Raw genomic sequence first — 13127 nt, 5'->3', positions numbered from 1 at the left:
GGGGTCACCAACAGCCCTGAAAGAGACACACAGGAATTTCCCAGCGCTCTGATGGTTCCAGTCAGTCACCACAATGGCCATTATATAGGCATTTTAATTGTGAAGACATAAAACCTGTTTGGTTTGGTTTGGTTTTTATGGCATCCAAACACCATTCATCCACCTCATTTCTACCTGTTTTTTTTTTTTTTTTTTTTTTCTTCTTTTTTTTTCTGTAGGCATCCCCATTGCTGGCCAAACTGCCACTCAGGAACAGGGATGGCAAGCCATTGCAGTCATTTCAGAAGTGAGACATGGTCTATTTGTTGGAAATAATAGTCATTTGTCAGTATATTTCCCAATTAATGGCATCCAAAAAGCCACACAGAAGGAAAGTCTGGAAAGATGCAGATTTGGAGCCACCCCTCAGGAATAGTCAGAAAAGAAGAGGGGACATTTAGCTATAGAATACAGGTTTACGAAGCACACGCACCACGTTGTATGTGTTCAGCCCTGGTGCATCAAAGCCAGGAGACAAACCCTTGCGATCGAATGGATAAAAATTAAAGAGCTGCCCATTCTGGGTCTCCAGTGAGATGGAGGCAGAGCCCAGATGCAGAACACACGGGAACTCCTTGTCAAACACAACTTGGAAGACGCGATCTTCCAGATGATGGAGCTTGATTGTCCGATATTTCTCAGGGATCAGCTCTTCAGCATGAGGCCCAAACTGCTGCATGACCAGCACCCCACCGCGTCCAACTTTGATCTCATAGAAAGTCAGGTTGGAATAGGTGTAGTAGCCAACAAAAGGGACTGGGCTTGGGGGAGGAGTCAGTGTTTTCTCTGCCTCTCTGAACGCAGTCTCCATGGCAGTGATGAGATACTCGTATGTCTGGGTCACAAGATCTCCACCCTGAGGCCTGGGCCCAGCCATCAGTACAATGAAGCTCAGGCGGAGCTTGGGGATGAGTGAGAAAGTAGCTGAATAACCATCAAGGTCTCCATCCTTCCTAATGACATCATATCCCAATTGCTCGTTAATCTCCCAGGGCGTTCCAGTCTTGTTGGCAAAGTATTCAGTGGAGCATTTAAACAGAGGTGTCAGCATTGTCTTCACTGTGTCAGGCTCTAGGAGACGACGGTGATAGGTGCCTAAAAACACCATTGCCAGCTTGGCAAGGTCAGCAGCTGTAGAGTACATCTGTCCAGAAGGTCTGTACCAGCCGAGGTCGTAGAGAGGGGCTGGCTGCTGGCTGCTGTAGAAACCCACCGCCATCTGGGAGCGGATGGGCGGTGTGATGTCAAAGCCAGTGTCCTCCATGCCCAAGCGATCCAGGATGTTCTCCGAGATCCATCGCTGGTATTGTCCGTCAGCTGCGTGGTCAGCTAGCACGTGTGCCATCAGAGAGAAGGCCAAATTGCTGTAGTGGCATCTGGAAAGAAAGAAAGACAGAAGCGTAGAATCATTTGAGTTGGAAGGGACCCTAGAAGGTCATGCAGTCCTGCATCAGCCTTTAGTTACACAGGGTGGATATGATTTTGCAAATAACAATGGCTGGGTCTCTCTCCTCTGGGGAAAGATGCTACTTTTATCAGATCACATGCTAAAGGGAGAGCAGTGATGAGGCTGTGATGAAGTGTTAATGTCTTGATTTTTCTTAATTCAGGAGACAGAAGTTTCTTTTGTGCACATCAGCTGAGCTGTTTAACTGCTACACACAGAAAGAAGGCCAAAGACAGAAAACTTTAGGTGAAAACTTATATTTGCATATTCTGACTTATTGTTCATCACTTTTCACCAAAAGAATGTGTTCATTCTTTTCAAGAGCAGAGTCAAGAGGTACAGGTGCTTACTTTAAAGGTCTCAAAATCCCAGACGAGTCTCTGGAGATTTAACATGGTGCAATAACTTCAGGACCTAAGCTATCTTAAGACAGTAAAAGCACTTAAAAAGCACTTACAAGTCTCAAAAGCAGAATCCAGTAATGTTGAGTGATTAAAGACATCAAAGTGTAAGTCTTTAATATCCATAACGGGCATTGAGTTTTTGCACTTGAATTAAGTTTAATGACATAAAGATATGAATGGGTAATTTTCTTTCAAACACTTTTTCGAAAATCATGTTTTTAACATATTTGATATGTTAAACATCTCCTCTTACTGAGGCCTACTGAGGTCATAAATTTGGTACCACTTTAGCCAATTCCAGCAAATTTCTCATGACATATAATTTGCCACAGGAATAAATCCATGTTGGACTAAAAATTTATGTCATAAATTGACTGATGTTCACCTTTCCAAAAAAATATATTATAGTAGAATCATAGAATATGCTGAAATTAAAGGGACCCACAAGGATCATTGACTCCAACTGCTGGCTTCACGCAGGGCCACCCAAAATACAAACTGTCTGACAGCGATGCCCAAACCCTCACATCTGAAGAAGATCCCTCCTTCCTTGAAGCAGTCAGCAGTTCCTTCTAATTTAGAATCATCCACAAACTTTCTTAGTTTGCATTTGAGTTTTGCATCCAGATCATTCATAAAAACATTAAAGAGAACTGGCCCCAAAATGGAGCCCTAGGGAAACTCCCTGTAGTGACTGACTGCCAGCCTGATGGAACCTCATTTACTGTAAGCCTTTGAACCCGACCCATAAGCCAATTTTCTAAGATTACATACTTCATGTCATCATGAGTCTTCAGAAGCTCTAAGCAAATTATTTGAGAATATAATTTTTAAAAAATTGAACACTTTTGAAGAACTTTTCCCAGTTAGTCTAAATCTTTTCCCTCACTCACTGTCCGGTGGATCTTGTTGGAGCTTGATGATCCTTGAGGTCCCTTCCAACCCAGGCCATTCTATGATCCTATGATTGTTCATATTTTTCAGTGTTTGATTGCAGTTCAAGTAACAGACTTAGCACTATACAAATTGCAGCAAGTATCTGATTTAGAGACATGCAGATTTCTACAGATACAGGGTAAATTTCAGTAGGACTTCTTGACGGGACAAAGGGGAATAGCTTTAAACTAAAGGAGGAAAGATTTAGATTAGATGTCAAGGTGAAGAGTGGTGAGGTGTTGGTGTAGGCTGCCCAAATAAGTGGATGGCCTGTCCTTAGAGGTGTTCAAGGCCAGGCTTGATGGGGTCTTGGAAAGCCTGATCTGGTGCCTGATGTAGTGGGTGGCTGGCAACCCTGTACATGGCAGGGGGTTGGAACTAGGTTATCTTTGGGGTCCCTTAAAATCCAAGGCATTCTACAATTCTGTGAAAATAAATGATGGTTTAAACTGACTAGGTTAATCTGCCTGATCACTGTTGTAAATCTGCAGATTGACAGTTGAAGGATCATTGGACCAAAGTACAACAATTTCTTTGCCCCATCTGGGGGCATTTCCAAAAGTAACTCTTTCCAACCTAAAACAGATGTATTTAGAAACATAGACTCATGGAATGGTTTGAGTTGGAACGGATCCTTAAAGGCCATCAGGTCCAACCCCCTGCAATGAGCACGGACACTCACAGCTCCATCAATGCTCAGAGCCCTGTCCAGCCTGACCTTGGGTGTCTCAGGGATGGGGCACTCAGCACCTCTCTGTGCAACCTGTCCCAGTGCCTCACAAATACATCTATTTGTAGATGGATGATCTGAAGCTCCCTCTAGGAATAGCAGTCTTTTTCCATTGGTCATGGACTCAACCCAAAAGCTCTTAAGTGAAAATATCTGACCTGGTTCCAGGATCAGCCACCAAGACATCATCCTTCAGGAGAGCCAGAGCTTCTTGTGTGTTGCCCTTCCACAGCAGGCTGGTAGATCGCAGTCTCCTGGGAAGACCTGTACATGGAGGAGAAACATTCAACAATTTGGCACAAGTTGAGGTCCAATGTCCTGGTCTGGCTGGGAGGGAGTTAATTTTCTTCATTGTAGGTAGTGCAATGCTATGTTTTGGAATTTGCATGAAAATTTTCTAAAAATGAATTCTCCAAATATATTTTACCAGGACTTTCTAAAATGCCGCAGTGCCTTTGCACGGAGCCTATTGGCTCATCAATCCCAGGTTGGGATATGAATTAATTGGGATAGAATTAGATAATTTTTGCAGTTTATAGCTGATTTTCACTCAGAAGCCAAGAGAAAATCAGGAAGGGTACATGGCATAAAAATGAGCATGCGCTTAATTATGGAAAAGTTGAATGAGGCCCTTTTCTTTTGTGTCAGCAGGACTTGTTTTTCTGAATTGGCCTGACTTTGGGATTTGAACTGGAAGAAAAGCTCTTTTTCTGCTTCTATTCCAGGGCTATCTGTACATCATAATGACTAGATAAGAGATGCACTTAGCATATCTCAGCAGATAATGGGCTTTCTACTGGAGGAACTGATGTGAAAAAACACAATATCCTAGAGTCACAGAATCATTGAAGTTGGAAAAGACCACTGAGATCATCTAGTCCAACCATCACCACAATGCCCACTAAACCATGTCCCTCAGTGTCACGTGGTGGCTTTCATATTGCAGAACCTCCTCCTTCTTGTTTTGTTTTATTTTTACAGCCAGGAAATATAACAGGTGACCTCAATGTTCATTTAATTTTCAGTTGAGCTTTTGAAATTGGGCTTCTGCAGCATCAGACTGTCAGCATCCAAGTTGGTTGCTGTGCCCTGATGGTGTGCTGTACATAAATATGTTGGGGAACTTGGAGATAAAAACCAACACAAAGAGAAGCAATATCTGTATTTTATAAACACGTTACAACCAGGTATGCTTCCTCTAAGTATTTTTAGGACGTATCCTACATTGGGCTGGCTTCAGGTGATGCTCTGCTCTATACTATTGCAATTTGCCTGCAGGTTATTTTAATCAAAGCTTCTAATTTGGGTTATTTTATTCTCAACTGGAATAATGCAATGTGTAATCTCAGCGCTGCAGGAAATCTCAGCACAGTCTTTTTGGCAGTAAATTCTGGAATCCCCATGTTGAGTATTAACAACTCTATTTCAAAGAGGTTAAAGATCTCCTGGGTCCTGTGCGCTCCTTCTACCACAACATAAGAGTTACACAAGTATGAAAGTAGCAGCAGATTAATAGTCTTCTGCCAGCAAGTACAAAGCTATTAATAGCTCAGGAATCCCAGATCAGGAAGCACGCTGACAGCTATATTTAGGTCCACAATCAAGGTCTATCTATTCAAAGCAAAGAGGTTTGGTGCCACTTTGACCCTCACCTCTACTTCTTAGAAAAATGAGAGCATTCTGGGCTGGAGTGCAAAAACAGTTATGCAATTTGAAAGTGGTTTCAGGTCAAGCTACTGTGTTGAAAGACACATATATTCACCTTGCATGGGAAAAGCAATTCCCCAGCCCACAGTGCTGCTTGGCCCCTTTCCGAGCAGGTGGCCAGGAGAAGACTCCATTTATCACTGGGAAGTGCAGAGGTGCAGAGCCCATGCTGGTAAATGGCGTCAAGAGCAGACTTTCTTATTCCTGGCATCTGATCTGTTCTCTCAGTGGCCTCTTTCACATGGCAGGCAGGGAGTGAGCAGTGCTGTCTCACCTGAGAGCTGGCTGGCCATTCTGCGCAAGGTAACAGGCGATGGCTTAAGTGGCATCGAACCTTTTTCCACAAAGATCAGCCCATCTGCTGTGTATCTCTGTTCTGATTCCCTGAACCTTCCCAAAGGGTTTTTAATAGCAAAGTTCTGGGCGTAACGTTCCAAAGGGTCATCCAGAGATGTGACTTTCCCTTCCTCCCACATCTTGTACAGCATAAGGGTTGGAAAGATCTTGGAGACACTGGCGATTCTGTGCAGGAATAAATGTTTATAAAAAGTAAGCATTAAGAAACCCACGAATCAAAAAGTTAGGTGCTCACTACATTAGATCACCAAACTGATCTGCATACAATACCTCTGGTTAATTCAGAACAGAATGACTAACGTGCAGTAAAGTAGATTAGCTTAATATCTTTAAATCTGGCCTTTATGGACTGCTACACTGTTCAGTATTCTGCACTGAGTAATCGGTCTTTCAAATGTGTTTTGGCTAAAGAATGTATTTTAAATGATGTTTAAATGATTAAAAGCAATACCAGTAGTGCAGCTGACTTTGTGAACTTTGTTCACTTAGTATTTATAAGACGACATATTTTGTAAATTATTCCTTACTAAACATCACAATAAATTGCAAGTCATTTCTTGGAATTTTAAGATTTAAGCACCGCAAAATCTTGCATTTCGTATTCAGATTTGCTATTTAGGTGGCTTCCAAACAGTTAAATTTGAAGAAGGTCTTCTGGAAGAAAGAGTGCGAGGTCCTCTCTGCAGGTACGCTGTGGTGATAGAGGCAGGGGGGGTAAGTTAATCACAGCTGCTGAAGCTTTTCAGAACTGTTTACTCTAAGGATAACATTTGATAGCATGCAGACCATGTGTTTCATGTACAGCACAGTTATTAATCACTGAAAATAGGTCTTTAAAGAAAGCAAATACTTCTTGTTTTCTTTTTGTTATGGTTTTTACCACACACTAAGAGCTTTATTCTGTTTTCATCTAAAATACAATAGCCCATATGGCCTTGGCTTCGTTAGTATGCAGCCTACTTCATACATTCAGAATATAGTCTTCCAAAATCCTATTTTTTTTTTCCAATATATGTATGTGGCACTGTGTTCTTACTGTTCTCAAAATATGTGCTAGCTCTCAGTGTTCAGATTTATGCCCTAGACCTTCTCAAAGAACAGAGACTTTCCCATGTGAGAAGAACCTTTTGTGGGTCTCCAGGAAGTTCGCAGTGACTCCATTCAAAGTCAGATCCAAACAAACCAGATCAACAGAAAATAACAACAAAAATTAAAAGAGAGGAAAAAAAGGAGAACAATTCAGTGAGTTACAAGCACATAATTTAGTGACTAGTGATAGCATTGTCTCTCAAAGGTTCAGTGTGACCCAGAAGTTTCTTCAGAATATACTGGGCCTGCAGCAAGAAAAGTCATGGTTTGTGACAGTGGTTCTGTTCCCAAAGTTGTGACTTTCCCTTCCTTTCCTTTATGTGTAAAGGAAATTTTCTCCTTTTATCCCTCATGCCTTCAGTGTCTCTGTCTCACCTGTAAATAGTGTACTCATTGGGCACCACTGAGAAGGGATCTGAAGCATTCTTCTTCCCAAAGTTGCCTGTCCAGAGCACAGTGTCATTGTAGATAACGATGGCAGACATGGCAGGTAGACCAGAGTTATGAATCTTCTGGCGTAGCATCAAGTCTACCTGGAGAACAATGGGAAATGATGAATTACCAAATCAGGAGTCTTGTAATGTATGTAACATGCAGAAGGTGCAGTCCTGTTTAAACTGCACTCATAGAAACAGTACTGAATACATTGAGGGCTGTGATTTCTCTTCCCTTCCTGTTCTTCCAGGTCTGTATGGATCCAATTAGCCAAAGTGGTCTCCCCACAAGCAGAATGTATTGCTTTCTTGACTTTTTCAAAGCAATACTTGTGTTGGATATTAGGAAAAAATTCTTCTCAGAAAGGGTGGTGAGTATTGGAAGGGGCTGCCCAGAGAAGTGGTGGAGTCCCCATCCCTGAAAGTGTTGATGAAACATGGAGATGTGGCACTGAGAGACACGGCTAGTGGGCATGGTGGGGGTGGGTTGAGGTTGGATTTGGTGTTCTTAGTGGTCTTTTCCAACCTTAATGATTCTACGATTTCATCATTGCACGTAAGTTATCTTTTGCATAAAATTATCAAGACAAAAGAAATGGCCCTCCAAGATTAGTGTTTGAGACGAGAATGGGCAAGCCAAATAATGTCCTCAGAATCTCCTCTCTGGATGAGTGGGTAAGGTGGCCAGGTAGCCAGCAATGGAAATAACCACCTTGCTCCAAGACCTCATATACCATCATGGATATGATAGCCAAGTAAAGTATCACACCTACTCGAGCTGCAGATGGAGGTAGAAAAGCCAGAACATCCCAGGGAAGGTCTGGAGCTCAGACAGACTTCAGTGCTGAGACCAGTTCCAAACATTACTCTGCTTCTTACCCTCCAACATGACACTGAACATCAGCACTGAGAATGGGTCTTGTTGCCCTCCCTACCTTGGTTTTCAAAGTGATGTTTGCATTAATAAACGTACAACCCTAGTTCTAATGGGAGTGCTGGGCATTTCCCATATACTGGCTATCAGGAGGTGGATGCTGAGAGACAGAACCAAGGATCTCACGTTCCATTAAGAAGAGATCTCAGCTAAGGTGAGATCTTCAATGTGAGTTCAAGTGTCCACAGACCTAGGCAGAACCTGAGAGCATCTGAAGATACAGTCTTCAGGTGATGGTGCCTAAGACCCCTTCCAATACCTGTGTCTTTCTGTGTATACAGCGTTCAGGTTCTCCATGCCTTATATCATTTGTGAAATAGGAAGAGTTTTACCACATGCAATCTGAATGCTGTCTAGAGTTCTGATTCTCTGCATCTCCACAAGTATGGTAGAATAGGATAATGTTCAAATAAAAGCAAAAATAGTGATCACAGCGGTGAGAGAGCTTCTCTATTATGATTACTTGAGCAAGGGCTCTGCAGCCTAGGAAAAGAGACAAACGAAACTTTGTACTATATGATGGAGGTGCATAAAATCCAAGGTGCCTTGTCAGAATGTGGCTCATTTGCACATTCAGATGACCTCCACCTCCTCTGTGCCCTATGTTTTTATTCTAAGATGCTCAGGGTCAAAATGCATATTGGTTCCTTCAGAACAGCAGTCACAACTGCATCAGCCCAGTTCCCTCCTCACAGACCTTCTCCAATGCTTCCTTCAAAATGGGGATTGGGTGGTCCAGTGGTACTGGTTCAGGGTAGCGTGGGCACATCTGCACAGATTCTGATCTTACTTCCATCACAGATGGGTCTGGAAAACATTTCACAGAGAATATACGTGATTTGAAAAGATATACTGACAAACTTTAACCTCTTCCAGCAGTCAGCACTAGCTTTATTCATTGTATCATCCAAAACTGAAGGACACTTCAGCACACACAGAATCATGAATTGTGTCCTTCTCAGACAATACAGGACTTGAAGGGAGCACTGTGCTCTGCTATTGTTCATTCCAATGTGATACAGCACATGGGACAAATAGAAGCTGCTACAGAATCATCGAATCATTAAGTTTGGAAAAGACCTCCAAGATCATCCAGTCCAACTGTCCACCAATCACCAGTATTGCCCACTAATAGGTTCCAACTGACTCTGCAACCTGGAATGGGAGACTAAGAGGCTGGGACTACAGAAGACTATGGAGCATACTTGTCAGTGGATGTAGACCTGGTGAAAGTGCACTGCCAATGTACAGGGAAAGATCTGTGCTTGGTTTCAAGAGGAAAGCAGTCCCATGCATATTGTAACCTCAGAGAATGGATGTAGAAGGGAATTGTGAGTGCCACCTGAAATCTAACATTTAACAATGGTTGGTGGAATACACGCATTGCTGTCATGGTTTTATGACTGTGCTACACGTGAACTGTTGACAATTGCACAAATGAGTTTATCAGCTGTCCTCTGAATTAGCAGCATCTTGCATATTCTAGATATGCCTTAAATTTGGAGGGCAAGCAAAGACTCGGTGTGAAATGATAACCCTTCTACTTGGAGCCACTGCTTTCCCAGTTGATCCCAAGGGTCTCAGAAACATGGCTCCTTTGCTCTTCAAGTTCTTCATGCTTCTCTGAGCATGAAGCATTAGAAATACAGATGAGAAGATGAATAGCAGTACAGGAGCTTTGAGCTGACTGGGAGCCTACAGCAGCCTAAGATATTCTGCAAAAAAAAAAACAAAAAACCCACACATTTGAAATCTTTCTAGACATTATTGGTCTATGAAGTACATCTGTCACCCTCACTGTGGATTTCATGCCACCTTTAGGCTACTTAAAACTCTGATCCAGCTACACTGTGTATATTAACATCTTTGCACATACGGTGTCTTGAGTCTGTCTGCTGAGTTTACAATACATCAATAAAATTCCAGTGTGAACTGGAAGCTCATGCCAGTTCAAAGATCTTACAGGAATAGCAAAGGAAGCAAACCCACAGGGAATGTGAATTAAAATGCCTTTTCCCTTGATATACCGAATAATCTATGTTAAAGATGGGCCAGAACGAGGACCTGGAGAACGACATGCCTGTCAGTTTGGCTTTGATACTGGGGAATGTTATGGAATAGATCATCTTGAGTGCCATCATGCAGCCCATACAGGACAAACAGGTGATCAGGACACTTGCCACGGGTTTATGAAAGGCATGTCCCACTTGACCAACCTGATCTCCTTTTATGAGAAAACGACCTGCTTAGTGGATGAGTGAAAGGCTACCAAGATTTTCAGTAAATCTTTTGTCAGTTTTCCACAGCTTTCTCATGGAGAAACTGGCCGCTCATGGCTCAGATAAGCATACACTTCACTGGGTGAAGAACTGGCTGGATGGCTGGGCCCAAAGAGTTGTGGTAAATAAAGTTAGCCTAGAGAAAAGACAGCTCAGGTGAGACATTATTGCTCTTCTAACTACTTCAAAGAATGCTGTAGTGAGGTGGGGGTGGTCAGTCTCTTCTCCCCAGCAAACAAGTGACAGAACACAAGGACTTTGTTTTGCTGGGTAGGTTTAGATTGGATATCAGGAAAAACTTACTCACTGAAAGGGTTGCAAAGCACTGGAACATTGCCCAGAAGTAGCTGAGTCACCATTCCTGGAAGCATTTAAGAGATGCGTGGATGTGTCACTGAGGGACTTGGTTTAGTGGCAGACTTGGCAGTGCTGGGTTAGCGACCCAGGGGTTAGCGATCGGGGTCTGTGCTGGGTCCGGTCTTGTTCAACATCTTCATCAATGACCTTGATGAGGGGATAATGGCCACCCTCAGCAAGTTTGCCGATGATACGAAGTTGGGAGGATTGGCTGACACGCCTGAAGGCTGTGTTGCCATTCAGCAAGACCTGGATAGGCCGGAGAGCTGGGCAGAAAAAAACCGGATGAGGTTTAACAAAAGCAAGTGTAGAGTCTTGCATCTGGGGAGGAATAATTCCATGCACCAGTACAGGTTGGGGGATGAGCTGCTGGAGGGGAGCTCTGCGGAAAGGGACCTGGGTGTCCTGGTGGACGACAGGTCGGCCATGAGCCAGCAGTGTGCCCTTGTGGCCAAGAGGGCCAATGGCTTACTGGGGTGCATTAAAAAGAGCATGGCCAGCAGGTCAAAGGAGGTGATCCTCCCCCTCTGCTCTGCCCTGGTAAGACCTCATCTGGAGCACTGAGTCCAGTTCTGGGCTCCCCAGTACAAAAAAGACAGGGATCTCTTGGAAAGAGTCCAGCGGAGGGCCACGAAGATGGTGAAGGGCCTGGAGCATCTCCCCTATGAGGAAAGGCTGAGTGAACTGGGTCTGTTCAGCCTTGAGAAAAGGAGACTGAGAGGGGACCTAATCCAGGTCTATAAATATCTAAGGTGTGGGGGGCAGAATGGCGAGGCCGGACTCTTTTCAGTGGTGAGTGGAGACAGGACAAGGGGAAACGGCTGGAAACTGCAGCATAGGAAGTTCCGCACAAACATGCGCAAGAACTTCTTTACAGTGAGGGTGACGGAGCACTGGAACAGGCTGCCCAGGGAGGTGGTGGAGTCTCCTTCTCTGGAGACGTTCAAGACCTGCCTAGATGCCTACCTGTGCTACCTGGTGTAGGGAACCTGCTTTGGCAGGGGGGTTGGACTCGATGATCTCTGGAGGTCCCTTCCAACCCCTACAATTCTGTGATTTTGTGATTCTGTGACCAGACTTGATGATCTGAGAGGATTTTTCCGACACAAATAATTCTGAGATTCTATGAAGGTCAGAAGTATTGGCAAATCCATCAGGAACTGAAAATGTTCCTCCCCACCTCAATTTTCTTTTGTGTGTGAGCTCCTTTGGAAGAATTAGACGGTACCCCATCAACCCAATTTTCTGTATTCTTGCACCAGCTAATGTGGTAAACTTCAGTGCAGTCAGCTCTATGGGGTAAGATGTCCACACGGGGAGAAAGATCAAGCTTAAGGCTGTCTACTCACTGGGTTCCACCTTGGGGAGGCTGTACTGCCACAGAAAGCAGCCTGTCATAGCAACAGACAGCAGGAAGAAGAAGATGACCAACACATGAATCCACTTCACTTCCATAACAGAGAGCTTGAGGAGACCTCGACTGCTGGATGCTTGCTGAAAGCACAAAAGACATGATCTCAGAGGGAGTAAAAGAGAGGGAAAAACAGTCTTGCATGGATATGGGATAGGTGAAAAAGGCACATGCAGACAATACAGCTGCTGTAGCGACACGGACTAAATCCAGTACTCTTGTGACCCAGCTGGCCATAGATAGACGCTGCAATAATTAGAATCAGAGATGGTTTCTTGTTTTTCACTGCAAGACATACTCTCCTCACCTTGTTGGTTTTTTTGGTTCTTATGGAACTACATCACTCATACACTGAGAGCTTGCTTTTTAACCTTACTAGAGCTGAAAGGATTCTTCTATAACTCTTATTTCATCCCTTCTGAACCACCACAACTTATTCCTGGATATATTTTCCAACCCCAGAGTCCAGCATCTGTTCATGGCAGCCACCAGTCTGAGAAGATCCAGCTTTTCTAAATGAATGATGGAATTTTTCACCATATACTGACCTTCTGATTTGCACCTGCAGATCTCATTATATCATGTACCATCTGCAAGCTTGATATTTACAGAGGCAACGCTTCAGAAAACTAGGTAATGTTTTGGGTTGATGCAGGTCTCTCAGCACTGGAGACCATCCAGGTTGGTAATAAAACTATATATAAATGTTATACAAAAATAAGGAACAGATGACAAATGATTAGGTCTGTAAGCATGAGCTCTGCTCTTACACTCACTATAAGAAGTAAACAGAGTGCTTCAGAAAGTATGGCAATTAATGTTCTGTAACATACAGCCTGCAGTTTGCATCCAGTATGGCCTATGCTACAAAGCTGTTTCAGGTTGTCTGGACACAGCTGTAGTAAAGACAGACTAAAATAATTCTTACAGATTTCCACATAGCCCTTTTTCCTTTTTTTTTTTTTTTTTTTTTTTCCTCTTCCTCCTTTTTTTTGACTTACAA

At 43.4% G+C, this 13127-nt stretch overlaps 1 protein-coding gene across 2 annotated transcripts; it reads right to left on the bottom strand.

Annotated features, from left to right (window-relative positions):
• Positions 1–343: 343 nt before the first annotated feature.
• On the bottom strand, positions 344–12204 carry LACTBL1 (lactamase beta like 1). 2 transcript variants are annotated; one of them, XM_042883325.1, is made up of 6 exons: positions 12063–12204; positions 8775–8884; positions 7085–7242; positions 5538–5785; positions 3715–3820; positions 344–1415 (listed from the first exon to the last, which is right to left on the bottom strand). In XM_042883325.1, the coding sequence occupies exons 1-6, from the start codon at positions 12166–12168 to the stop codon at positions 437–439; spliced, it is 1707 nt and encodes a 568-aa protein (XP_042739259.1). In that variant the 5' UTR covers positions 12169–12204; the 3' UTR covers positions 344–436. The 2 variants fall into 2 exon arrangements, with proteins under 2 accessions (XP_042739259.1, XP_042739258.1); XM_042883324.1 differs by lacking the exon at positions 8775–8884 and having other exon boundaries at positions 12063–12139.
• Between the last annotated feature and the right edge of the window lie 923 nt (positions 12205–13127).

The sequence above is a fragment of the Lagopus leucura genome, unplaced genomic scaffold, assembly GCF_019238085.1.
Source record: "Lagopus leucura isolate 7727_CA_CO unplaced genomic scaffold, USGS_WTPT01 Super-Scaffold_100037, whole genome shotgun sequence".
Taxonomy (NCBI): Eukaryota; Metazoa; Chordata; class Aves; order Galliformes; family Phasianidae; genus Lagopus; species Lagopus leucura.
Note: the sequence above shows the minus strand (reverse complement) of the source record. Positions and strands in the feature narration are given on the sequence as shown.

What these genes read in the sequence shown, in the direction of transcription:
- LACTBL1 (XM_042883325.1), bottom strand. Translation starts at nt 12,168, where the DNA reads ATGGAAGTGAAGTGGATTCATGTGTTGGTCATCTTCTTCTTCCTGCTG. An exon ending in TGAAGGAAGCATTGGAGAAG is followed by an intron (nt 7,243 to 8,774) that starts GTCTGTGAGGAG and finishes ATTGTTCTCCAG; the next exon opens with GTAGACTTGATGCTACGCCA. An exon ending in AATGGCCAGCCAGCTCTCAG is followed by an intron (nt 3,821 to 5,537) that starts GTGAGACAGCAC and finishes CTCCATGTACAG; the next exon opens with GTCTTCCCAGGAGACTGCGA.